The sequence below is a fragment of the Physeter macrocephalus genome, chromosome 21, assembly GCF_002837175.3.
Source record: "Physeter macrocephalus isolate SW-GA chromosome 21, ASM283717v5, whole genome shotgun sequence".
In the NCBI taxonomy this organism is placed as follows: domain Eukaryota; kingdom Metazoa; phylum Chordata; class Mammalia; order Artiodactyla; family Physeteridae; genus Physeter; species Physeter macrocephalus.
In genome coordinates this window covers 97,336,726-97,363,903 of record NC_041234.1, presented here as the reverse complement: position 1 = coordinate 97,363,903, position 27,178 = coordinate 97,336,726, and the positions used below count along the sequence as shown (strand labels likewise).

Below are 27,178 nucleotides of genomic sequence, written 5' to 3'. Positions count from 1 at the left end.
TTTGAATAGATTATATTTGGTTAGCCCTGGTCAGTTAACCCAGAAGATTAGATAGAACCTGGTGGTAATCTGGTGAAGACTGGTTGGCAGGTAGCACAGTGTAGTGGAAATACACTATTTTGCAAGTCCTCGATTCTAACTACATTGATATCATTAACTACTGATGTTTCTTTTAAATAATCCACTTTTATTCTCTGGGCCTCCATTTTCCCTAACTGCAAAATGAGGGTGTTGGGCTGCTAGCTGATTTCTGAGATCCCTTCTAACTCTGTGATTCTGTAGCCATCATTCTCACGTTTTTCTCTCAGGTCCCAAAGGCAACAGGGTAAAAGTGTGGCTCAATCCAATATCATCCACATGCCAAAATCAACACAAAGCATGCTTCTTCTGTGCCCTATAAGGCCTGGATTCAAAGCTTCATGTGTCCACCAACTGCAGAACCCTGATATACCGTACTGTAATGTTGTGGTTGAGATCAATGGCTCTGGAGCCAGACTGCTTGGACTTGAAAGTCGGCTTTACCAGTTACTAGCTGTGTGACCGTGGACAAATTACTTAACCTCTCTGTGCACTGGTTTTCTCATCTGTAAATGTACATACTGTAATGGGATTGTTGTGAAGATTAAATTATATAATGCTTTCTGAATTAATTAGAATAATGTCTGGCACAAGGAAGTACTTAATCAATGTTACCTCTTATTATCATTATTATGATAACTATTATCATTACCACTTTGCTCCTACTAAACCTCTTTTGATCTCTGTTTCATCATCTGTAAGATTATAATAATAATATCAACCCCACAGATGTATTAGGATCAAAATATTGCATATAATGTACCTACTTTGGTGCCTGGCTTTTCTAGGTGCTCAATAAATTATGTTCACATAAATAGAACCCACTATTCATGTGGTTGGTATTAGTCACTGCATTTTTCCCACTGATCCCAATCCCAATCTTTTTGATACTAGCTGCAAGAACAATATAAGCTCAAGGCAGAAAACTTCAAAAAATACCCCTACTATCCAAAGGTAACACAAATTATTATCTTTCCAGGAGCCTATATATTTTTTTATTTTAAAAATTGTATTCTATTGCCCATATTGTTTTGAAACCTACTTGCTTTTACCTGGTGATATCTGTAAACACTTTTCCTAGTGAATAGATATTCTTTTACAGTGCAATTTATAATGGTTGTATAGTATTCTACTGCGTGTTTGTAAAATAATATACTTACCCAACTATCTATTAATGAGCATTTGGGTGTTTATCTTTTGCTGTTATAAATAACACTTCATTGAATGACTTTTTATATACATTGTCATACACATCATTTCCTAAGGATAAATTCCTATAGGCATAATTTTTGGACAAGGAATATGCATATTTTAAGTCTTTTGTTACATAATGCCAAATTATCTTCCAGGAAGGCTTGTGAATCTCCACTCCCCTCAGCAATCCTGCCCTTTAAATAACTTTTATCCTCATATACTAAAGCAAAACTCTCTAATGTGGATATTTTCATTAACTGGCGTGCTGACAGTTGTTTTTTCCTTTAAACATATATGCTTTTGTTCTTTAAAAATGGAAGCTAAAATCAGTCTTAAAATATTCTTAATGATTTGTGCATTTGGGCGTATGTGACATGTACGAGGTGATGTTGGCTCTTTGCTCAGTGAAAGGGTCTTGTGATGTGTTAGATGAAAATGTGGCACCAGAATGTTTTTTGTTTAGCAGTGTATTTTACTGCCCCAGGCAGCACAGTAGAGTAGATTGAGGACTTTGGAGCTGGAATGGCTTGAGATCCCATTCTGGCTTTGTTATTCACTTCCTAGGTGGATTTAAGCAAGTTACTTAACCTCTTTCGGCCTCCATTTCCTTAAATACACCATGCAGATAATAATGTAGCCTATTTCATATGAATGAATATTAACTGAGATAATGAGTGTTTAACACAATGCGTGGCACTTAGTACCCGATAAGGGTAAAGTATTGCACAAAAACATATTTTTATGCCAACTCCTTACATGTGAATACATCACTACTGTTTATGAAATACCCATATTACAATAGTCATGAGCTGTCAATAACCATCCTCTAGTAATTCAAACATGACAGCAATATGAAGTTCCAGGACAGGCAAAAGTAATGTAGGGTAGAAAAAATGCAAAATAGTGGTTGCCTCTGGGGTTTAGGGAATAGGGATTTACCTCGAAAGGCAGGAGGGCACTTCCTGGGGTGATGGGAATGTTCTGTATCTTGATAGGGGTTTAGGTTGCACAGGTGATTGCATTTGTCAAGTCTCAGTAAATGTACACCTAAAATTTGTGCATTTCATTGTGTATAATTTTTTATATTTACATATAACAGTTTATAAGTTTAAGGTGTCCAACATGTTGATTTGGTACATTTATATATTGCAATACAATTGCCATTTGTAGTGTTAGCTAACACCTCTGTCACATAATTATCATTTCTTTCTTGTGGTGGGAATAGTTAAGATCTACTGCCTCAGCAAGTTTGATATTTATTTTACATTATTATTGTCTATAATAATACTGTGCATTAGATCTCCAAGACTTATTTATCTGCTAGTTGCAAATTTGTAACCTTAAACATCTCCCTATCCCCCACCTCTCAGCTCCCAGTAACCAACACTCTGCTCTTCGTTTTAACAAGTTCATGGATGGACCTTGAGGATATTATGCTGTGAGATAAATCAGACAGAGAAAGACAAATACTATATGATATCACTCATATGTGGAATCTAAAAAACTCAAACTCATCATGTATAAATTTTACATTAAAAATCTATTAAAAAATTATTGAACTCTAGATAATAATATGAAAGTTGAAATATGTGAAGGCTAAGTGTACCAATGTGTGCAGCTTACTTTGAAATGCTCGAAAAATGAAATAAAAAATGAAATGTTTTAAAAAATGATGGACTAAGATAGGAATGGAGAGGTGGATAAATATGTGATAGAGTGAATATAGTCATACGTTAAGTATAGAATCTAGTTGACAAGTACATCTGTGGTTTGGGGTTTGTTTTTTTATTTTTCAAATTGTTTATTTGATAACAATCTTTCAAAATTTGAATCTAGCGTTTTTAAGGCCAGTGCTGCTCAACTGGATACGCACATCAAACTTACCTAGGACGTTTTATTAAAATATACATGCTTAGGACCTACTCCAGATTTACTGAATCTCTTTACTTGATATTCTCTTGAGTAGATGTGTGTTTATTACAAAATTCTTTCCTTTGGCTGTATGTTTGGCAATTTTTATAATAAAATATTGGGTGAAAATATGTCTGTGAAAGCTAGTCTCTAAATAAAATACTGGTCTCTAGGCCATTCATATTATCAAAATGTCTGATGATACTTCTCTTTCTGTTTTTGAGTATTATATTTAATGAAAGGGAGCAGTATAGTGAATACCATCAAATGTGGAATGTTAATGCTCAGAATTTGAGAATTTCATTAGTCAACAAGTCAGGGAACAGAAGACCTCTTTCCTCCTCTTCAAAGTCTAAAATAGGAAAACAAGAAGGAGACCACCAATGGCTCTTTGGAGTTAAGTGTTAGGTATATGAAAATTTTGTTGAGTTCCTCCTAGTTCCCCTGTGCTTTGTCATAGCATGATTGTTTCAAATTAGTGGAATTTGTATTTCTATAGCAAGTGGCTTTGGTTCTGATAGCCCAAACTTTTGTCTCCTTTCCGCAGGCATTTCCTGTTCAAACATGGATCTGGTTCCTCGGCCATCTTCAGTGCAGCCAGTCAGAACTACCCTCTGACATCCAATACTGTGTACTCGCCTCCTCCCAGGCCACTTCCTCGAAGCACCTTTTCCAGACCTGCCTTTACCTTCAACAAACCCTACAGGTGCTGCAATTGGAAGTGCACGGCCTTGAGCGCCACTGCGATCACAGTGACTTTGGCCTTGTTACTAGCCTATGTGATTGGTAAGCCCTGTTTTCCATGCTTCGCTTTTCTTCTTAATCAAAGTCTTGTTTTGCTTGTGGTGGAGTTGGGGGCGAGGGGGTTTTCTCTCTCTACTCTGCGACCTACAAATTTGAACTAAGGCTTAGTATTATCAATAACAAATAGATTTCTAATTAGATTATTTATTTATTTTTTGGTACTTCCTAACCTTAAATACTGCTGAGGAGTGTAAGGATTGCTCTTTGAGAAGAAATATTTATACTACTAGCACAGTCTTATTGATTGCAATTACTGAAGTTAACCATTTCCCCTTCAATTAAAAGGTTGTTATGGTTTTCTCATTAGAAGTCATAAGTACCAATCTACAATAGCTTCTTAAATTATAGTTAAACAATAATACTGCTACCGAATTTTCAGGTAGCAATTTCGTTAAAGTAGTAGTTACTTGGAAGCTATTGGAAAATCCAGGGCATAATCTCTTTCCAAGAATGCAGAGTTTTACACTGGAACTAAAAAAATGTCTTCTTATTTTCACTAGATAAATGGCTGCAAAATTGTGTGGTTACTGTGTTTGTGAAGGTAAAAGAGAAAACAGTAGCGAGGCACACTTTCCACTTTTAAGAAAAATGTTGTTCTTGAGGCATCTTGATCAAAGTCACCCTTACTTGATAGCAAATCGTATTGATTTTTCTGGCTGGCATTTTATTTTGACTGAACATTAATTTCCTTGTCTGAGTGGTTTTACAGTCTAAGATGTAAATTAACTTTAAAAACACGCATTTTGTGGAAGCACTGTTCCTAGAAGAATAGCGTATCATGGTAGAAAAAAATTCTAAGTATGTCACTTGTATTTTCTTTTCAGGTTTAGCCTGATTTCTTTTTTTTTTTTTTTTTTTTTTTTTTTTTTTTTTTTTTTGCGGTACGTGGGGCCTCTCACTGCTGTGGCCTCTCCCGTTGCGGAGCACAGGCTCCAGACCCCGCGGCATGTGGGATCTTCCCGGACCGGGGCACGAACCCGTGTTCCCTGCATCGGCAGGCGGACTCTCAACCACTGCACCACCAGGGAAGCCCTAGCCTGATTTCTTAATTGAAGGGGAACTCCCCACAAAGATACATTGACTATGATTCTGAGAGATAGATTAAAAAGGGATTTAGAGTTTCTTATAGTTATAAAAAAGTAAGTTTTGTTGAGTCTGATTTATTAAAAAATGTGAACAATAAGAAATTTCCCATAACCAGTTTTTATAAGAGTCACAGAACAAAGGGTAGTAAGTTAAATAAACAGATAGATTTTGGGAGTCACTGATAATGTCAACAGTATAGGATCATAGCCTCTATTGATGTTCATGATTATTTCTTTTCTATTTTCATCGTACAATCTGAATATGTTTGAACAATGCTTCTATTAAATGTGGATAATATTAACCTATAATATCAAAAATGTGTCCTTTATCTCAGACATTTCAGTATAACCCAACATGTATGTTTATTTGTTTTGTAATAACGTTTAATGAGGAATAGCGCTGAAGGCATGGAGGTCGGAGATGAGAAAGTACTGTCATATAAACAGGGTTTTAATATGGTATCATTCAAATCAAGGAGTAATTTGAAAAGTTTAAATACATTAGAGGCCCTTTAAAATGTTATTGTTCAATTATGAGACCAACTCTTATCTTATAGGTTAGCTTCTATTAACTTTTACTATACAGAGAGATAATATTTTAGATTCAAGACCTTACCTCTGGAATAAACAAATCCAGGTAATAGCAAGCTTCTTATTAATAGGTTTATACTGTGTTCAAACCTATGTTTCTATTTAAATTTATTATATGGCCACTCATATAAAAAATTGTATTATATATTCTGAGACTTGTTTAATTAGATTATGTTTATTCATTTCAGAAGCAAAAGTGGAGGGCTTCCCTGGTGGTCCAGTGGTTAAGACTCTGCTCTTCCACTGCAGGGGGCACGGGTTTGATCCCTGGTCGGGGAAGTTCCACATGCCATGTGGTGCGGCCAGAAGAAAAAAAAAAAATTGAAAGCAGAATGTTTCAGTTATTTCAAGGACTGCCTTTTTTAATAGGGTAAACAATGGCATATAAATCTGATATGACAGTAAGGCCGTATAGTACAGCGGTTATGAGCATGGATTTTTCAGACCTCTGCCACTTCTTAGGCATGTTACCTTGGGCAAATTATTTACCCTTTTAAGGCCTCCATTTCCTCATCTGTAAAACTGTCCTAAAACAGTACCTGTAACAGGGTTGTCGTAAGAATTAAATGAGTTAATATAACTAAAGAACTTGGACTAGGACTTAAAACACAGTGAGTATACTATAAATGTTAAATATTATTATTGTTGTTGTTACCATTACTACCTATATAATCATTATTCACTATTAAAATTCACTGGTTCTCAGAATTAGCCATTTTATTCATGGCTGTACCCCAGCACCAAGAACGGTGCCTGGCGCATAGCAACCCCGTCGGTAAAAGTTTATTGAAAAAAACGAATTATGCTAAGCACTCTACTTGTATTAGCTCATTGCATTCTCAGAACAGTCCTTAAGGTAGCTATCAGTATTAAATCAATTTTATAAATGAGGAAACTGAGGCACAGCCAAGGTAAGAGATCACATGGAGGTCACAGCACTAAGAAGTAGGGATCCTGAGCTTTGAGCTTAGGCCTTGCTGCCCTTCTAGCACTGCAGCAGACCTTGCAGTTCATTTACTTCTTGGTCTACTAAGTAAATCCACCATTTCTTTTCTTATTAAATCACAAATTAAATTAGATTTACCAGGTCATCCATTGCAGTAGTTACTGCAACTGAGATTTGTGGATCGGTGAGAGATATCCGTTGAAATGCTTTTCCGTGTGACTTTGAAAATGCAGAAGTATCAGGCTAAATACTAGCACAGCAGGTTGAGTGGGTTCAAAATGAGGAGATGTTGATGGCAAACACTGGAACTTTGTTCTGAGTTCTGTCATGGACTGGACATTATGTGACTTTGGATAATCTCTTCCTCTACTTACCCCATCCATCACTGACCACCTCAGGAGGGCAGAGTAAGAATTCATAAAGAGGCATTCAAGTGAAAGATGTCACATAAGAACTGTAACATACAAGATGATTTTTAAATGGCTTTCTGTGGTTGAAATAAAAAAGTATTATATTTCAAAATATGAAACCATTTCACTCTCAACTCTTGCTGAGTCTGTAAGAGTCATCTGGTTATTTTTCAATCCCCCTTTGCAGTTTCTGTATAACCCAAGTAAGATCTTTCACTGAAACTATTTACCGCTTCTGTTTCCCGTGCAAATTCCTTTCTGCTATTTCATGTTCCTCTATTATCCATTATGCATAACCTTTAGATATGAATGGCTATAGGCTGTGCTGCCCTCAATCCACTACGGGAAATCACATCAATATCAATGGGACATCAATAGATGTTCTGTGCATTATGGCTCTGTAAGTGGTCATTGGAAAGCAGTGGAAATCCAACAAGTGAAAAGTCAGAGCTGGATTATTCAGGCAACCAGCCCCATCCCCACTCCTACCCACTATACCTTTTGGGTCAGCAAGTAAATAATTTCTTTGAATAAGTTTTGAGGTCATAAAATTCAGTGAAGGGAGGCATGGAAAGATACTGATTATATGAAGAGATTATGGAATGGCTATTGTCATCACTTACCCATAAATCTGTAATATTTTCCATCTGAATCAAAAAATATGTCCTTACGCTTCATCCTCTCTGATATTTTGGCATCAGTGATGTATCAGTGCCAGTCAGAAGCACATTTGCTTGAATTTACAAATAAGCCATATGAAGTAGTAGTCGGGAAGACAGATGACCATTTGCAAGGCATCAAGAGGAGGCGAGGTTAAGGTGCTTCATCAATGGTTGTGAAGGGCACAAACTCAGCTTCTCTGGTAATCTTTGATGTTTTGATCAAGTTTCCCCACAGTCAGCAGTTTGTATAAGAGGCAATAGAAACTCATAAGAATACATTGTGCCTGGGGTCAAATGGACTGTTGCATTGAATGAGTTGGGGAGTAGGGATTTCTGTCTCTCAAACCCAATATCATCAGTTAATGATATCAATGTTCTTTTTCTTTTGCCATGAAATTAGTAGTGATTCATACCACCTTCAGGGGTTGCAGGTAGTGTCCAAACTCTACAGATGAAATAATTTAAGTCCATGAATCTCCTTGCCGTGGCATACTGTATAGCCCACATGTAGAAAGTTGACCAGAATGGTTGTTAATACAGAATTAGGAGAGATAGAATATTGAGCCCAATTCTGTGATTGAAAGTTTAGGGATGAAACTATTCAAGAGGGCAAAGGACCTACTGCACCTTGCTCTCTGCATCAAAATTGAGTAACAATGATTTTAGTACTTTCTTCTGCCTCCTTTATACTAGTCCAAATTGCTCTACTTTCTAGGGCTGTTATGACGGTGGAGTAAGAACATGCTGAAAGTGATAGAATGAGAGGAGTGGAGTGTGTTTATTTTGCCTCCATCACAAAAAAAAATGCAAATACTTTATAATACAGGGAAGAAACAAAATAGAGTAAGGCAAATTTTGATTTTGGAAAATTCAAGAACTTAGTTTTTTTTTTAATGGAGAGAATTGAAATGGAGTTTTTTTTTTTCCCCATAGATCTAGATAGACAATGCCCCTTCCCACAAAGTTTGCTAAGTATAGATAAATACACTTAACAAAAACCATCTCTTTCACTTACTAGTAGCTTCATTAATGCCTCTGTGCCTCAGTTTCCTCATCTATAAAATGGGAATGTTGATAATACCTTCCTGATAGATTTTCTTTTTAATTAAATGAAGGGAAACATGTAAAACACCCAGGACATTGCTTAGCAGATCTAAGTAAAGATTAATGCTTATTATTAGTGGAACAGGATTATTATTAGGATTATTAATTTGAGCTGAGTTAAGCATAATGAGCATACAGTTTATCCTAACATAAACTACTTTTGTTTCCCTTCCTCCCAAAGTCATCTAGAACAGTTTTTTCAGAGCTGGAATGTCTGTTTCACAAGAATCCTCTAATGGGTTTGTTGTTTCCTTCTGCCTGGTCTATAATATCTGTAACTTTGCCTTTATTTTACTAATTTCCCTTTTCCTTGGTGTTTTGGCCCTTCACATGGTTTTGTATTTCTATCTGGAGGCCATATCTAGGTTGAAACACATTTTCTTTAAAATGCCTTATAGCTTATAACATTCAAGAAATGACTCAGCATAAAATGCTAAAAAGCATTTTACTTTATCCTATAGACTATTATCAGTCCTCTTGGTGTCACATTTATACTTATTACTACTTTCAGTTCACTCTTGTGGACCCATTTACGATAATGATGGCAGTTTCTGTGTTAGCACTGACTTTGCCTCCTACCCATGAATCTACCAACTTTCTAGCAATCTCTCTAGGCAGGGATCTGGAAAATGGTGGTATAACTTCAGTCTAATTATAAATCTGCCATCCATGCATTTATCAGAACTCTTCTTTAAAAAAGGTTTATATTTGCATCTGACATCACCTTTTTGGTGTAATATGTCCCATAAGTTTTATCCCCACTATGTTAAGTGGCACTTTTACCTGTCGTAAATAAAAGTATAGATTCAATCTGAATTAAACATACTAAAATGACAGGAAGAACCTGTGCCACATACAACTAATTTCAGAACCATAGTTAGCACCTGTTGCTGAAAATGAAGGCACTTTAATGAAAGGCAAATACTGTACTTCTATTTTTTGGGGGGGGAACTCTAGCATGCTGTAGATTTAAGACATAAAGAGAGATAATTTCTTGGGTGAGTGAGTAATGGATAGGAAACATAAGTCTTGCATCAAGAGATTATTGTTTTGTCTCAAGGAGAGGTATTCACCCTACTAAGTACTTCCCATACACCACTGTCTAAGCCTGGGTAGAGAAATTAAAATGAGGCTTTGAGAAATATGGGTTTGGCCAAAAAGTTTGTTCGGGTTTTGCGTACCATCGTATGGAAAAACCCGAATGAACTTTTTGGTCAGCCCAATAGATAAAGATCCACTGGAAGGCGTAGTAAAAGAGGACTGGACAGCATGTTAGTAATTTTGGAGGTTTACATGCTTAAGAAGTTTTACAACAGCAAGAATCAATCTTGCAAATTCAGGGGGAAATTTCTCTCTCAAGAAATCTCTTTCAAAGTAAATAATTTGAATTCTTTTTCATAAAGGAAATTTCACTCCTGTTTAACTTAGTTTCTGCTCATCCAAATTATATATATACAATACATATATAGATATGTTATATGAATATTTTTAGACCCACATTGCGTAAGTCGTTAAGCTATACTTACTCTGAAGTGAATAAGAATAAACTAAATTAGAGCAATGGCTTTGAAACAGATGGCAGGTTAACCCATTTTAAACTTCAGAAATGTGACTGAATTTTCATATAGAACAGCCAGAATGGGGAGGGCCAGGATCACCAGCAGAGTATCTGATTTATCACAGTCAAAACAAAGAGGTGGCATCTTACAGGGTGGAGACACATACATTTGGAGCTTAGCTATATTCCCTTTAAAGCGAGGTGAAAAAGCATAATATGTTTTATTAAATACAAATGTATTGGAAAACCTGAGGCAGCACGAATGGAGGATATGGTGGCAGGAAATGAAGATAATAAGCAGGAGCAGATCATGAAAGGCATTTCAAGTCATGGTAAGGAGCTTGGAATTTATCCTAAGAGCAAATGGGGAGTTTTTTATGGTTTTCCATTAGGGCAAGAAAATTATTTGCTCCGATTTACATTTAGAAAAATCACCCTAATGGCAGTATGGAAGTTGGAATTGGCAGACAGGACCAAGTTGCACCAAAACGGAGGCTTGCAGGGCGAGTGCAGAGAGAAGACAAAACAGATGAGGAAATTGTAGGTGCTACTAATAATGTTTTTAAAGTGATCAACCAAAGTATCAAACTTAGTAGGGAAGGCAAATAGGAAGAAGAAACTAATGGCATTCTAAACAAGAGGTGGGTCCAAGTGTCTAGAACTCTCAGTGATATTGTAGGGTAGTTATAGCTGTGAGCGAGCTGAATAGCTAAAATGAGATGGTCACAGGCTAGTGTATCAGAATTTTAGATTTCAGACTCGGAGCATAAAAATGTGACTCCCCTGTATATTTTAAACCTAGTTAAGGAACATATATGAGGACTTCCTTCCAGATGAATCATTTGTTCAGGGAAGACTAGATTCTTAGCTAGGGATAATCTCACAAGGTGGTCTTCCCTGGGTAGACTCACAAGCTCACCAAAGTGTGGATAGTATTTAAATAAGAGCACCACATTATATTGGATCCTCCAATATAGACAAGACCCATGTGGAATTCTAGATCACAGTATGGCTCCTCAAGAGCTCCTTTCTTGGGGATCCTGTTGATCTCTATGGGATAATAATGAACAAATTAAGAGGGTCCAAGATGACCCACTGTAATTTTCTGCTGATTAAAACCTCATTATAGCTTTGCCAATCTAATTAATGTAGACCTTATATAACAAATTATAGTTAACATCTAGAGTAATTGCTTACCATGAGAGTTTCTAAGGAAGGGCCTCACAAATGTCTCATTATCACGTTGAATTGGCAACAGGAAATTTTTAACTGGAAGAAAAGACTTACGATATGGTGCTTTGTAAAAAACAAAAACTCTTGATTCCATTTCATTTCTTTTATATTAAATGAGCTTCATGTCCTGATCAAATGATCAGGCGACTGAAGGCTAGCATGTGTACATAGAACATCAGAGGAGGTTGTGAGTTCTCAGATAAACTAGTTGTGGCTATGGCCAAAAATGAGTACAAATGGGATTTTGACAGCAAGCAATCTGTGCTGTTCTACCACCTGGTACAGAAGAGGCAGATTTTGCTTTTTGATATTCATAGGTTTCACCAAATCAACTAGCCCCATTTTTTATGTTGTAGATAACTGTTTCAACCTTAATTCAGTTTTGCCTTTTGTTCCTTGAAGGAAGAACCTAGATTCCCTTTGATCTTGAACTTTATTTTAATTAAACATAGATGTTAAATATAGCAAATAACAATACCACAGAGTGTCTTTTCTGTATTCCATATGTCCAAATACTTTGCAACATTAACTAATAAAATTATGGAGTTAAGTGAAAATAATATCAAGACAGAGTACATATTAGGCTTTGAATTTTACTCATAGCAAGCAACCAGGCTAATAGTGGGTGCACAGTGCTTAAGAGAGATGCCCGCTATTGAGAAATTAGGAACAAGTATACTTTGCTATGAAAGAAAGTGGAAATTTTTGAAATGAAGCAGTTTTTGTTAAAAGATCATGTGCTGCCTCCAGGCAGAATCCTGATAAATCCAAACCCTCTGAAGTTATCAAACAGTTTAGTAGTTTCCCCACCACCTCACAGAGAGGCAATAAGTTTTTTTTATATCATTGACCTTGGTGGCAAAGCTAGCATTAGTCAACCCATGAGTAGTTGAATGGTCAGATGACTTTTGAACCTAGTTGAACTATTTGGTTTTGGGGAGATGAAAATTTTTATGCCAGTGAGAAAATGTGGTAAAGCATTGCACATGCTCGGTGCTACTCCAGGCTGTAATAGCACATGCTCAAGGATTATCATATAGGATATTGCAGACATGGCGCTAGTTAAGACTTACCAACATAGAAGGCTGTGGGAGTTTTTGAAAGCCAGATGGCACAATAGATTCTTCCTTTGTCGTGGCTAAAACACAGCCTGTTCCAAGATTGAACAAAACCCAAATAAACCATTAGTGTCTTTGGTTTCTATTCCTGTCTGCTGTATGTTATTAGTTTGGTTTCCCTGACCAAATCCTGCCCTTGGATTAGCTGGCATAAGTCTCCTTGCTGACAGGCACCAATCTAGTCTTTTGAAACAGTGAAATATAAAATGTAGAGATAAGAACCCATCAACAGAGGGAGAAAAAAAGCTAAATTTTAAAAATAAGAGATGCAATGGGCAATCAAGATCACATATATAAATAAACATTCACATAAAAAAAACACATGAGTTTATGGGGTCCAGTGATGGGTATGTCTTTTGGCCCAAAATAAACAGAATTAATTGTTAGCATACACAGCAAACTGGTGAATATAGTTCTATTTTTATTGGAAATAATAGTGTGTGTATCTTTTGTGATTTGAGTAGGTAGGAAAGAAAAATATTTAGATTACTTACTGACTATCTCAGCAGCATTCCCACTAATGAGGCCAAGGTCATGGGCTCAGCTACTATTTCAACCTTTTAGCTCTGTTCTGTTTCATTACTAAAGCCCACAGTCTCAAACTCCCTTTTTTCTCCATCCCCCAAATCAGAAACCTAGTCCTGCCTTCTACCTCCTAACAAAACCTGAACTCAGAAATGAATCTGATAAACTAGGCAGGTTTTGCTTGACACACATAGAATTTGTTAAATGCTGCCAACTAATATAAAAACTTAAGTCTAGAGATTTTACATAAAATCTCTGGTTTACATAAAATTTCTAGCCTCTCTTTAAAAATAAAAAGATCTGACATTCCCAGATGTGCATTCACGCATTCATCCACACATTTTTGAGTACCTATGTGCTACACACTATTCTAGTCTTTTGTTTTGCAAAAATAATATGAAAACCATTGACTGCAGCTAAATAGGGGCTGCTCCCAAAAGGCCCATGAACTCTCCAGTCCATCAGAGTAGCCATACTGCTCTCTTCACTTTTTTATACTACCTGCCTTCCTTCTCGGTTGGCATTTACGCTTGCAACCTATGTAATAAGATAATTCACACTGAAGTAAAAAGGGCTGTGACAAAGAAAATGTATGATATCTCCCCAAGATTATTTGCATTTTAACAGAAGACAGAGTCGTACGCCAAGAATGGCAAATCTCTGACATTGTCATTGCTTCCCTGTCCCAGACCCATGGAAGATATAAGTAATCAAAGCAACAAACATTCTTTCCTGCTGAGTCTAGATTCTGCAATTTGAGTTTACTCAGAAGTTGGAATATATTTGCCGTCACTACTTTCAGCCAAAGAAATAAGATACTCATTATGAATTTCCTATCATTAGAAGTTTAGGAGGAGGAATTATGTAAGGGGCAGAAAAATATAACACAATCACCCTATTAGTAAATCTGACCCTGTTCACAGTTACTAATGGTAGCCCTAACCATGGCCAACTATCTCATAGATGCATGGAATTGAACATAAAGAACAGTGACAGGTAAATTTATAGCACATCTTCATTATTAGAGCCTCATTTCAAGTGAATGTCCTGTAAATACTGGGTACACAATGTTCAAGTATATGTTTCTGCATATGTGTTATATAAATGTAAAAGTAGATATTAATAGTGAGTTCTGAGTTCCCGTAGAATAATGCTGGCCCCTTAAATTCAAATCTCTCCACACCATCCTCCAGAAAGAAATTCAAATCAGCAAGGAGAGCAAATAAAAAAACACATAACCCACTTCAATAGCATAACTAGGAGATGGAATTCCACACACTTCAAATTACACATAAGGAGAGAAAAAATACTCAAAAGAAGCAGAGCTAGCTCTGTAGCCCATGCCAGAGCCAAGAGTGAAACGAAGACTAAATAGAAAAGAAGATGTGACAGCTGGGGCCTAGCAATGGCAGAATTGATAAATTAAAATGCCCTTGGGGGCTTCCCTGGTGGCGCAGTGGTTAAGAATCTGCCTGCCAATGCAAGGGACACGGGTTCGAGCCCTGGTCCAGGAAGATCCCACATGCCGCGGAGCAACTAAGCCCGTGCACCACAGCTACTGAGCCTGCGCTCTAGAGCCCGCGAGGCACAACTACTGAGCCCACGTGCCACAACTACTGAAGCCCACGTGCCTAGAGTGCATGCTCCGCGACAAGAGAAGCCACCGCAATGAGAAGCCTGTGCACTGCAACGAAGAGTAGCCCCAACTAGAGAAAATCCACATGCAGAAACGAAGACCCAATACAGCCATAAATAAATAAATAAATAAATTTATATTTTTAAAAAAAGACCAGATAGTAGTAAATATTTCAAGCTTTGCAGGCCATACAGCCTCTATCACAACAATTCAACTTATACCCAAAAGCAGCCATAGACAATCTGTAAATGAATCAGTGTGACAATGTTCCAATAAAATTTTATTTATGGATGCTGGAATTTGAATTTCATAAAATTTTCATGTATCCTGAAATATTGTTATTCTTTTGATCTTTTTCAACCATTTAAAAATGTAAAAGCTGGAATTCCCTGGCAGTCCAGTGGTTAGGGCTCTGCACTCTCACTGCCAGGGGCCCGGGTTAGATCCCTGGTTGGGGAACTAAGATCCCACAAGCTGTGCTGTGCGGCCAAATAAATAAATTAATTAAATTTTTTAAAAATGAAAAGAAAACTTAAAAAAAACAAGCTATTCTTAGCTCTCAGACCATACAAAAACAGAAAGCAGGCCTGATTTGGCCAAGAGTTGTAGTTTTTTGACTTATGATCTAGAAAACAAGCTTAATCCACCTAAGAGTTAATGAGGGAAACTTTGGCAGAAGGGCTGTTGGTGAATGATAATATGCTTAATTGTAGATTTAAGGTTAAAACAAAGGTGAGGACAACGATGGAGAATTGTATTAAAATGTTACATATTTTTGATAAAATAGTTATTACAATTAAAGCTTGGGAGAAGAAAAGAAAAAAGTAAAATAAGCTCAATGATTGTCACATAGAGAGTCAAAGAGTATAATTTCAAGCTGACAAACCAAATAGTAGAAAGCCAAGCAAGCAGAAGGGGGACGAAGAGCTTTATAAAAAGTAATAGCATAAAGGTAATCAATAGAACAACAATACAAACCTTCTTAAATACCAAAATAAAAATTTTTTTAAAATTTTTATTGGGGTATAGTTGATTTACAATGTGTGTTAGTTTCAGGTGTATAGCAAACTGAATCTGTTATACATATACATATGTCCATTCTTTTTAGAATCTTTTCCCATATAGGCCATTACAGAATACTGAGTAGAGTTCCCTGTGCTATACAGTAGGTCCTTATTAGTTATCTGTTTTATATATAGTAGTGTGTATGTGTCAATCCCAGTATTCCAATTTATCAAAAGAAATTTTTAAAAAAACCAAAGAAACAAACTACATAAAGAAATACGATAAAATTAACATAACACTGTAAATATAACAAACTAATATGTTGAGACTAAACATATCTGTCATATCAGTAAATGTAAGTGGGTTTAATCACCTATTAGTAAAAGGAAAAGATTTTCAAAAGAGCTTACAAAGCAAAACTTAACTCTATGCTGTTTAGAAGACACACCTGAAATGAAAGGAGTCAGAAATGGCTAAAAATTAAAGGATAAACAAAAGGTTTATCGGGCAAATGGAAGAAGCAGTAAGAAAGCAAAGCTTATAATCTTTCTATCAGACAAAGTAGAATTCAGGCCAAAAACCATTAAACACAACAAAGAGGATACTCTCTAAAAAGCTATGACTATCTATGCACAAATAACAACTGCCTTTACAAAACAGAAACTGTAAGAGCTCAAGGAGAAATAAACAAAAACAACTAGTAGTAGGATATTTTAACCCATCACTCAGGTCACATGGATAGAAACTTATTAAGTATATAGAAGACCTAAAAAAGCAAAATCAATAAGATAGATCTATGGCTGTATATTGAACTTAACACCCTGATAATAGAGAATATACCTTCTTCTCAAGTACTCACGGAACCTTCACAGAATTTGATCATGTATTAGGTCACAACAGGAACCTCAGTGAGTTTCATAAAGTAGAAGTTACACAAACATCACTCCCAGATCATGGTGAAATGAAACTGAAAATTAGGACGAAAATTTTAAAACCAGGAAAGTCCTTCCACCTGGAAATTTTTTAAATCTTAAGTCTCAGGTAAAGGGGGAAATGAAACTTTAAAATTATAAAATTTCTAAGAAATAATGATAATGAACCCAGCACATGTCAAAATTTATGGGATATAAGTAAACCAATTGTAAGAAAAATTTGTATCGGTAAAAATAAAAGAATGAAAATAAAGCTTAAAAAGCCATAAAATAAGCTAGAAGAAGGTACAAGAAAGGAAATAATAAAAATAAAGCAGAAATAAATGGGGTAGAAAACAGAAAAAATAATAGAAAAGTGGTGTTAAAAATCAACAAAGAGGCAGACCACAAGCTACCTTAAATCAAGAGGAAAGGGGGAAATGTATGAAAAATAAGAAATGACGGAAAATATCCATTGATACAGAGGAAAGTTTAAAAACATGGTAAGTGGCTACTTTGCATGAATCTCTTTCACAGGGGGTGTAGCATTCTGTACACCCCCCAGCAGTGTGTGACAGTGCCCATGTCCTGATGGACTTCCCATCAGTGTGTCACAAGTTTTTGAATCTTTGTCAATCAGTTAGGTTAGAAAGGGTACCTTGGGGTAGTTTTAGTTTGTATTTCTCTTATTATGAAAGAATATTCAGTGAAGCTGAATATCTTTTTGTGTGTTTAGGGATCTTTTTTGGTGAACTGTATGGTCATATCTTTTGTCCATTTTTCTATTGATTTTTTTTTTTGGTCCTCTGTCTCAATTTTTAAGAGTTCTTTACATATTAGGAAGATTCACTATTTTTAATACACAACTCTGTACACCCTCAGGAGGATATATTCTAAGGAAGAAAAACACAAACTTTGAACTTAGTAGGATTAATTCTGGTAGTGGCATTGGTGTAGTAACTCTAATACTTATTTTGTGTGTCTTGTACAATAAGCAAATGAGTAAATACATTGATGTTATTGAGAATTTGGTTCACGCTGTGAAAAAGGAGATAAAAATATGGGATTAGGGAGAGAAAGAGCTCTGTGGTGCTGGATTAGAATTAGGAATATCAATATGCACTCATTCTTTTAAAAACATACATACATACAGATATATGTACATGTGTATATGTGTACATACACACACACATTAACAAAGATAAAATCTAAAAGTTTTGTTCTATGTGTCTATATCCTTGCTCTGTTCCCTGAAAGGACTTAAAAACAATGACACCTCAGTAGTAATGAGCATATCTTAAAACTAGACTTTGGTTTCTAAATACATTTCCTACTGAAAGCTCCTTAGAGAAATGGCTGATTCTAGGTCTGTCAGAAAAAGTCAGTGCAAATTAAGCCTGGAATATCTTGTGCTAGAAAGCAAGGAAGAGTTGAGACATGTCAAAATGACACAGAAACCAATTTGGAGGAGCTCCCACTGGCCAAATTTGAGTATGTAATGATGGTAATGGATTATACATTGAATGACAACAACAAAAAAAGAATCTGAGTCTATTGTAATACTTTAAAAATAAAAGGCACTTAATTTCTAGAAATAGATCTGAATTGTATTGTAATTCGTGTAGATCCCTTGATGCATACTCATAGTATCTTTCAAATTAGGTATTATTATTTCTAATTTATATGTGAGAACTGACAGTCAGAGAGGTTAAGCAGCTTGCCTTCAACCGCACAGCTAGTTAGAGGAAGGACCATCACTCTTAAGGTCTGTCTGACTTTTCAAAAAGAGCCTATGGTGCCCTTATTACACTAACTGGCCTCTAAAAATGAGCTCATATAACAAATACTGTTTTATAACCTGCTTTGGGAACATCTTTTTCTATTATTTAACATTTTTCTACAACATTATTTTTAATTGCAGCATCATCCTCTACTGTATACAGTCACTTATATAATCAATACCTATTTGCTGGACATTTAAGGACTTTTCCTTATCTTGCTGTTATATACAACATCATGTTGAATATCGTTGTTTTAAAATTTATTCAGATCCTTTTCTTAGTATAAATTTCTAAACATGGAATTGCTGGATCAAAATGTTTAAAAACATTTCCAGCACTTTAGGTATATATTGCCAATTTGCCCAAACATTTTGCAACAGTTTACACTTCTGCCAGCAGTACACAAGAATGCTCATTTCTCTGAACCCTTGAAAACTTTTGATATCGTCAATTATAGAAAAAGGAAAAAAAAGCCATTTTGATAGGCAAAATGATATTTCAGTGTTTTAGCTTGCATTTTAAAATTACCACTGTGGTCGAACATTTTAAAATGTCACTGCTAACTTGCATTTCTTCTTTTGTGAGTTGCCTGTTGATATCTTTTGTCTGTGTTTCTACTACAGGGTCAGCTGATATTTATTGATTTATAAGGAATTTTATATATTAAAGATTTTGACATAAACTGTATATTTTAACATTGACTAAAAAAGAATCAAAATTACAATTTTAAATCATAGGGAAAAAAAAATAAAACTGAGAGACTGCCGTGTTCTTTTCCCACATCTCCTGAAATCCTGGCAAGACATTTCAGGAACTAGTAAAAAAAAATTTAGACCCATTTTCGCTAATTATATGAAGTTGAGTAAACTTCCTATAGCCTACCTTTTCTTTAAAGCAAAACTTGAATCTGCTTCAGAAATAGAAAACAAGGCTTGGACAGCAAAGTGATCAGTTTTAACAGAAATGCTAAGCAGGTTGAGATAAAAAAGAAAACAGATTGTAAAACCAGTAGAAAATACATGGTGTATACTTCACTTACATGTAACCCAGTAATCCAATAAAATAATCAGTGTCCATATAAAAAGATGATTCTACTCATGTTCTTGTATTTTGAACTGATGAAAGATTGTTAGAGAGCTTCCAGTTCTCTCCTATGCACTTCCCTGAGAAGGACGGATGAAATTAGTTTGAGTAATCCTTCTGTGGGCAAAGAGCAGAGTTTTCCTCTATGCAAAAGTAACTGGTTGGCATAAAACTTTAACCTATAACATTGGCCTCATTAGCCCAATATTCCAACCAAATTACTTCAATACAAAGTGTCAGTGACTAGCAGAAATGGATCACATCCTCTCTTGGTCCCGAATAAGAGAGAAGCTGGTCTCTGCGTGTCCTATAGGGCAAAGCACTTCCTCTCCAGCTTTTAGCTTCCTCTTCTGTAAAATGAGATTGAACCAAATGGTTGGTCTGTGGTCTTTTTTTTGTTTGTTTTGTTTTTTTCCAAAAGAAGCTTTTAATTTTAGAACAAGTTTAGATTTACAGAAAAGTTACAAAAATAGTACAGAGAATTCCCATATACTCCTCATCTGGTGTCTCCTATTATTAACATCTTCTATCACCATGGTACCTTTGTCACAACTAAGAAACCGACATTGAATATTACTATTAACTGAACTTGACACTTGATTTAGATTTCACCAGTTTTTCCCCGATGTCATTTTTCTGTTCCAGGATCCCATCCAGGATAGGATATTACATTATGTGTCATGTCTCCCTAGTCTCCTCTAGTCTGTGACAGTTTCTTAGATGACCTTGACAGTTTTGAGTAGCAGTGGTCAGGTTTTTTGCAGAATGTCCCTCAATTTGAGTTTTACCAGTGTTGTTCTCATGTTTAGACTGGGGTTATGGGTTTGGAGGAGGAAGACTACAGAGGTGCATTATCATTGCATCATATCAAGGATACATGCTATCAATGTACGTGCTATCACTGATGTTAACCTTGATCACTAAGCTGAGGTTGTGTTTCTGGGTTTCTCTACTGTAAAGTTATTCCCTCCCTCTTTTCTAAACTATTAGCCTGTGGTCTTTTTTTTTTTTTTTTTTTTTTTTTTTTTTGTAGCACACGGGCCTCTCACTGCTGTGGCCTCTCCCGTTGCGGAGCACAGGCTCCGGACGCGCAGGCTCAGCGGCCATGGCTCACGGGCCCAGCCGCTCCGCGGCATGTGGGATCTTCCCGGACCGGGGCACGAACCCGTGTCCCCTGCATCGGCAGGCGGACTCTCAACCACTGCGCCACCAGGGAAGCCCTAGCCTGTGGTCTTTTTGAGCTCTGACATACCATGATTTTATTATGTTACATACAGATTCCCTTACCTGCACAGATCAATTTGCTAGAGTTGCATCCATCACCCAGGAATGTATACTTGTGCTGGGTAACTCAGCTGAAAATTTTCTTGGGACCCATTTCATACTATATGGCTGTGTGAGAAATCTCCATTATGTTTCATAGACTGAGACTCTAACCACTTTCTTTGTAGAAAGTGCACTCTACATTTCTTAGTAAAGAAATGATGACTTTACACATTTTAAGGATGCTCTGATTTTTGGAAACCTTTTACCAAGAGAACCCCAAATCTACAACTTCCAAATCCCAGTGATCAATATGATGGAGAACCCCAAATCTACAACTTCCAAATCCCCGTGATCAATATGATGGAGGGTGAGGAGAGAAATGAATGTCTGTTCTAAATTAAGTCGAGGATTTGGAATTAGGAAATCAGGTGAGGTGTGTGTTTGTCTGAATTCTGCTGTAGAGCTGTGTGAAGATGGCAGCTGAAGTTCTCTTAGAGACTTGAGTCCCTCTATATTGCTCTTGCCAAAATAAAATGCAACTACACAAACCTCATTTAGGGCAAGAAAGCAAAGGATGCAATGGGCAAATGACCTTCTGCCTTTCTCCACTTCCAGGATAGTTTTGGAAAGGCTACTTAATGGGACAATTAACCAGGCCTAATAATAATGGTTAACATTTATGGAGCATGTATTATGTACCAAGCATTTTTCTAGGTGCCTTACATGTACTGACTCACAAGGTCCTCCCTAGAACCCTATGGAGAAGGTGCTATTATTATGCACATTTTATAGTGAGGATACTGAGACACACGGAGACTGAGTAACTTGCCCAAGGTCACTATGATACTAACTGTAGCAGAGTTGAGATTTGAAACAAGACATTTCCACTCCAGACACATGACAACTGCCTCCCTTTAGATAGAGTGTAAAGCTCCAGGAGGGCAAGCGTTTTTGTAACCAAGCAGTTACTGTTGTATCTTCAACACGTAGGACAGTGTCTAATACCTAGTAGTCGGCCAGCAAATATTGCATGAAGGGAGGGAAAGGCTTGAGGATCCTGATCATGAATCAAGCCCAAACATTGGTGACTCTTCCAGAAGAACACCGTCATGATGCCACCTCAGAAAACTCAGAACAAACTGGGCCATTATAATCTCCACCAGTTCATTCTCTGTATCGCCCCATCTGATCAAATCTTATAAGGCAGCTAGAAGGGCTTGGTACATACCCAGCTGTAGTTTTCTCCTACTCATCTGTTTTCCACCTTCTCTATTATATATTCTGACTCCCCAGCCTCATCTGAACCCTACTCTTTAATGCTAACTCTGAATAAGCAGGTAATGGAAAGGGTTTTAACGTCTCAAAATCTAAAAGTTTGCAGAAGAACACGTGCCAGGTATCTATGGCTGTGACAAAATGATGCCAAATCAGGAAAGTGAGTTTCAAAGCATCAGCTACCAGGGGTTGAGGACATAAATCAATGAATACATTCCCATTTTTTAAATTTAAATACATTCAAGTCAAATGAGTAAGAGGAGGAGAGAGCTTCTGTGTAAGTCTGTTTCTCACTTTCCATAGTCACCAGTCTTATATGGATCTTTTTAAAAGAATATGCATATTATTACCAATAAGCATTCAACCAGGAAAGAGGATGAGAGACTGTTTAGGAATCTAAGAGACTTCCATCATCAGTAATGATGAAGTGATAGGCAATGATTTGGACCAGAGCGGAAGGGAGACTTCATTGAGCAGAAAACGAAGTAAAATGAGAAAGAAAAAGAAAATTTTAAGGAAGAATCAAAAGTGCTGAGTCCTGGCTAAATTGACATTTTTGCTGCATTATTCATTAAGGTGGGGGTTTTTTTTGGGGGGGGAAAAAAAGTGTCCCGTCATTATGCTGCTTATTTCTCCTGACTCCACAAAGCAAATAATAATACAAAAGTAAATAAGATTTGAGTTTTGGAGAACACTTATTGGTGCTATGACTTGAGATGAAAACACTAAATAATTGTGTCTGTCTGATAAGGAATACACAGATGGGCCCGTTACGCAACTGCAAATGGAGATCATATATTAAACCTGTGATAAGGTACCCAAATAGACATGTTATTTATAAATATTGCTGCAGCCTTGGAATGGAAAATATAAAATACATAGTAAATGAAAGTTTTAAGATAATATAATATAGAACTGGGATATTAAAATGATTTATTACCTTGATAGAATCTTTTCTAGCTTCAATATTGGATAAAACTAGGACCGTACTAAGGCAAAAAAAAAAAAAAAAAAAAAAAAAAAGTATGCTGCAGGAGAGAATGTTTCATTTCATTTAGGAGAGGAAATGTAGGGATTCAAACGTGGAGCAACAAGAAAGGTGTCCTTGTTACCTCTGTTGTACTGTCTCAATCTTTTCTTTAATTAGCATTTAATTTTACTGTTTCACTGTGGCAGACTAGCAAAATGTGTTATGTAAAACTGTTCAAATTATAAAATGCGCTTTTTTTCACTTTTGTTTTAATTAATGAAGTCCTTCTTTCAAATGAAATTCTACCCATACCCGACATGACAGCTTTTAAAAATGTTTGAAAGGAATCTCACAGCCATACTGACTCCATTCAAATTGCTTTGAAAAGGAACATTTAAGTATGCTTTATTTATGTTTATGATGTCGTGCAACCACGGATAATATTTATGGTAGAAAATGTATATGTATAACCCTAGGAAAAAAAGAGAAAATTTGAATGAAACTGCTGAAGCAAAAGTAAGGTACCATAAATAAACATGCATTACTTCCTCTATTTAGTTCTTAAAAAATGTTTCTCTGAAAACTAATGGTTTTCAATCCTGCATGAAATCTGGTTATTACCAGGATAAAGCCAAGATCTGAAGGTGATTTATCAAAAGGCTATAGTTCATTCATATACCAATTTGATGTTTAATGTAATGAAAATGGGATTTATTTTAAGATGGAAAGATAACCTGGTTTCTGTAATGTTAGCAGTCACTGCATTTAATTCAAGTAGCATTTATTTTTGCAGTGATGTTCCTTATTGTGGAAGCCTCTTGCTTCACACGATGTCCACTGAAGTATTGGTCTGGTGAAATTGCTTCCAACAGGAGTTAACTTGAAAGCCTGAAGTCATCAGGGGTCACCATCTGGGTAATGTACCTGGTATATTTTTCAGGAAGGGAACTGTCCAACATACAAGTAGATCTGCAGCTTTGACAAGCTTTGGAAGTAAAGTACAAAAGCAGTAGCATCCCTTAGCCTGAAGGAACGTGAAGCAAGATATGTAAGGGAACTAGTGGGGAAAAAAATTGCTGACAAAAAGGAAAAACAAATTACCTTGAAAAATATCACATGCTTTTGTCTTGGCATGATTTGAAGCTTATGACATCATCTATAATGGGCAGGACTTTTATCTGTAAGACATATTTCAAATTTTCTAAATAAATTTATTTAGTCAAGTTTGAAAATAGCACCAAAAAATTTCTTGTAATAAAAAATATACATCCTTAGCTGAATATGTGTGCAGTTTGAGATGCACGATGAATTTCTTGAAAGCAGACTTGTATTTGCCTTGCAAATATTGCAATTTCAAGGTTACTTGTGTATTTATTATCAGAGCTCTATTTACCTTGTTATTAAGTGGATTGGAATATTATCTGTAAAAGAGTGGACACAAAACACCAAGAGATACAGAGTAACATGTAAGGTTTCATATCTTCTGACACTGGCATTATGAAACTATTCCAATAAATTTAATAGCCTAAAAAGAATTATTCCCAGCACCCACATTTTCCTGATTCAGATATTTCAAGGATAATTTTTGAGGCCAGGACATTTCAAACTATATCTGTGGAGCTTTTGGACTCCCAATTCCTTTCAATCAAAAGAGTTCTGGGGCTTCCCCGGTGGCGCAGTGGTTGAGAGTCCGCCTGCCGATGCAGGGGACGCGGGTTCGTGCCCCGGTCCGGGAAGATCCCACAGGCCGCGGAGCGGCTGGGCCCGTGAGCCGTGGCCGCTGAGCCTGCGCGTCGGGAGCCTGTGCTCCGCAACGGGAGAGGCCACAACAGTGAGAGGCCCGCGTACCGCAAAAAAAAAAAAAAAAAAAAAAGCACACACACACAAAAAAAGAGTTCTGTTTTATCTTTTGATGGGTTTGAGGGTTATTTATATTTAATTGCTGGATTGTTCTCCTGCTTTAAAATGTTTTGAAAAGCCCTATTTTAGACAGAAAACAAAAATTAAAGAGATGGAATAAAAGAATGCATCTATCCATTCAGCTTTTTAAAAGGTTTGTTGAGCACCTACTATTTTTTTTATTGTAGAACAATATGTGAATACAGTAAAAGATTCTAACAATACTATGAAAATGTTGAAGTTCCCCCAGCTCCCCACTCTAAAGATCAATAATTTGATATTAATCCTTCCATTTCTCTTTCTATGCATTTACATACATAGAGATACCTTTTCTTTTACTTAAATAGGGTCATTGGCTGTGCCTTGTTCTACATTGTTTTTTATACAAATCTTAGAGCTCTTTCTATGTCAGTACATATAGGTCATCTAGTGGTGTGCTGATAAATGTTTAACAACCAGCTCTCCGGGCAAAAAAGCCTTGATTTGCAACATTTGCGGATTCCTGGAGTGTTAAAACACCCACCTTGGTGATTTCAACTATCAATGTGAAGTCACTGAAGGTGGAATTGGAAGAGATGTGCACAGTTGGCTCTCATAAACCAGTAGAAGCTGGCTCTAGCACACCACTGGGTCAGTCCTTTCTCTCTCTCTCTTGTTTTTTATTTTTCTTTTTGGCATCTTATTTTGAAATGCATTGAGACTTACAGAAAAGTTGCAAATATAGCACAGAATTCCTGTAAACCTGTCATTCAGTTTCTGCCAATATTAACATCTTGCATAACCATAGTACAGTTGTTTAAAGTAAGAAATTAGCATTAGTATGATGCTATTAACTCAGAGTTTATTTCAGATTTCTTCAGTTTTCCACTATTTGTTCTTCTTGTTCCAGGATCCTATCTAGTATACCACATTGCATTTAATTGTGATGTCTTCTTAGTGTCCTCTAATCTGACAGTTTGTCAGTATCAGTCCTTTTGATTCTTATGTAGGATTTTATATTATGGGTTTACCTTTCTCCTAGATGGATATATTGGTGGGTTTTTTTTTTTACTATATTAACAAAATCATTATATTAACAATGCTGTTTTGAACTTCCTTGTACATGCCCGTTTATGCATGTATAGGCATACTTCAGCGATATTGCAGGCTTGGTTCCAGACCACTGCAATAAAGTGAGTCATACGAATTTTTTTGTTCCCCAGTGCACATATAAATTATGTTTACACCATATTGTAGACTATTAAATGTTTAATAGCATTATGTCTAAAAAAACAATGTACATACCTTAATTAAGAAATATTTTATTGCTAAAAAATGCTAACCATCATCTGAGCCTTCAGCAAGTCATAATCTTTTTGCTGGTGGAGAGTCTTGCCTCCATGTTGATAGCTGCTGACTGATCAGGGTGATGGTTGCTGAAGGTTGGGGTGGACGGGGCAATTTCTTAAAATAAAGCTATGATGAAGTTTGCCTCACTGATTGACTCTTCTTTCACAAACGATTTCTCTGTAGCACATAATGCTGTTTAATAGCATTTTACCCACAGTAGAATGTCTTTCAAAATTGGAGTCAGTCCTCTCAAAACCTGCCCCTGCTTTATCAAATAAGTTTATGTAATATCCTAAGTCCTTTGTTGTCATTTCAACAATCTTTACAGCATCTTCACCAGGAGTAAATTCCATCTCAAGAAACCACTTTTTTTTTTTTAACGTCTTTATTGGAGTATAATTGTTTTACAGTGGTGTGTTAGTTTCTGATTTATAACAGGGTGAATCAGCTATAAGTGTACATATATCCCCATATCCGGTCCCTCTTGTGTCTCCCTCCCACCCTCCCTATCCCACCCCTCTAGGTGATCACAAAGCACTGAGCTGATCTCCCTGGGCTATGCGGCTGCTTCCCACTAGCTATCTATTTTACATTTGGTAGTGTATATATGTCCATGCCACTCTCTCACTTCATCTCAGCTTACCCTTCCCCTTCCCCGTGTCCTCAAGTCCATTCTCTACATCTGCATCTTTATTCCTGTCCTGCCCCTAGGTTCGTCAGAAGCATTTTTTTATTTTTGTTTTTTAGATTCCATATATATGTGTTAGCATACGGTATTTGTTTTTCTCTTTCTGACTTACTTCC

At 36.3% G+C, this 27,178-nt stretch overlaps 1 protein-coding gene across 14 annotated transcripts in view; it reads left to right on the top strand.

Annotated features, from left to right (window-relative positions):
- The window catches only part of TENM1 (teneurin transmembrane protein 1), an 813,855-nt gene that overhangs the window by 470,267 nt on the left and 316,410 nt on the right, over positions 1 to 27,178 (top strand). For all 14 annotated transcript variants that reach the window (XM_028482674.2, XM_028482672.2, XM_028482671.2 and 11 more), the window contains one exon: positions 3,731 to 3,969. In XM_028482674.2, the coding sequence (XP_028338475.1) occupies positions 3,731 to 3,969 (239 nt within the window). The remainder of the gene's footprint in view (positions 1 to 3,730; positions 3,970 to 27,178) is intronic.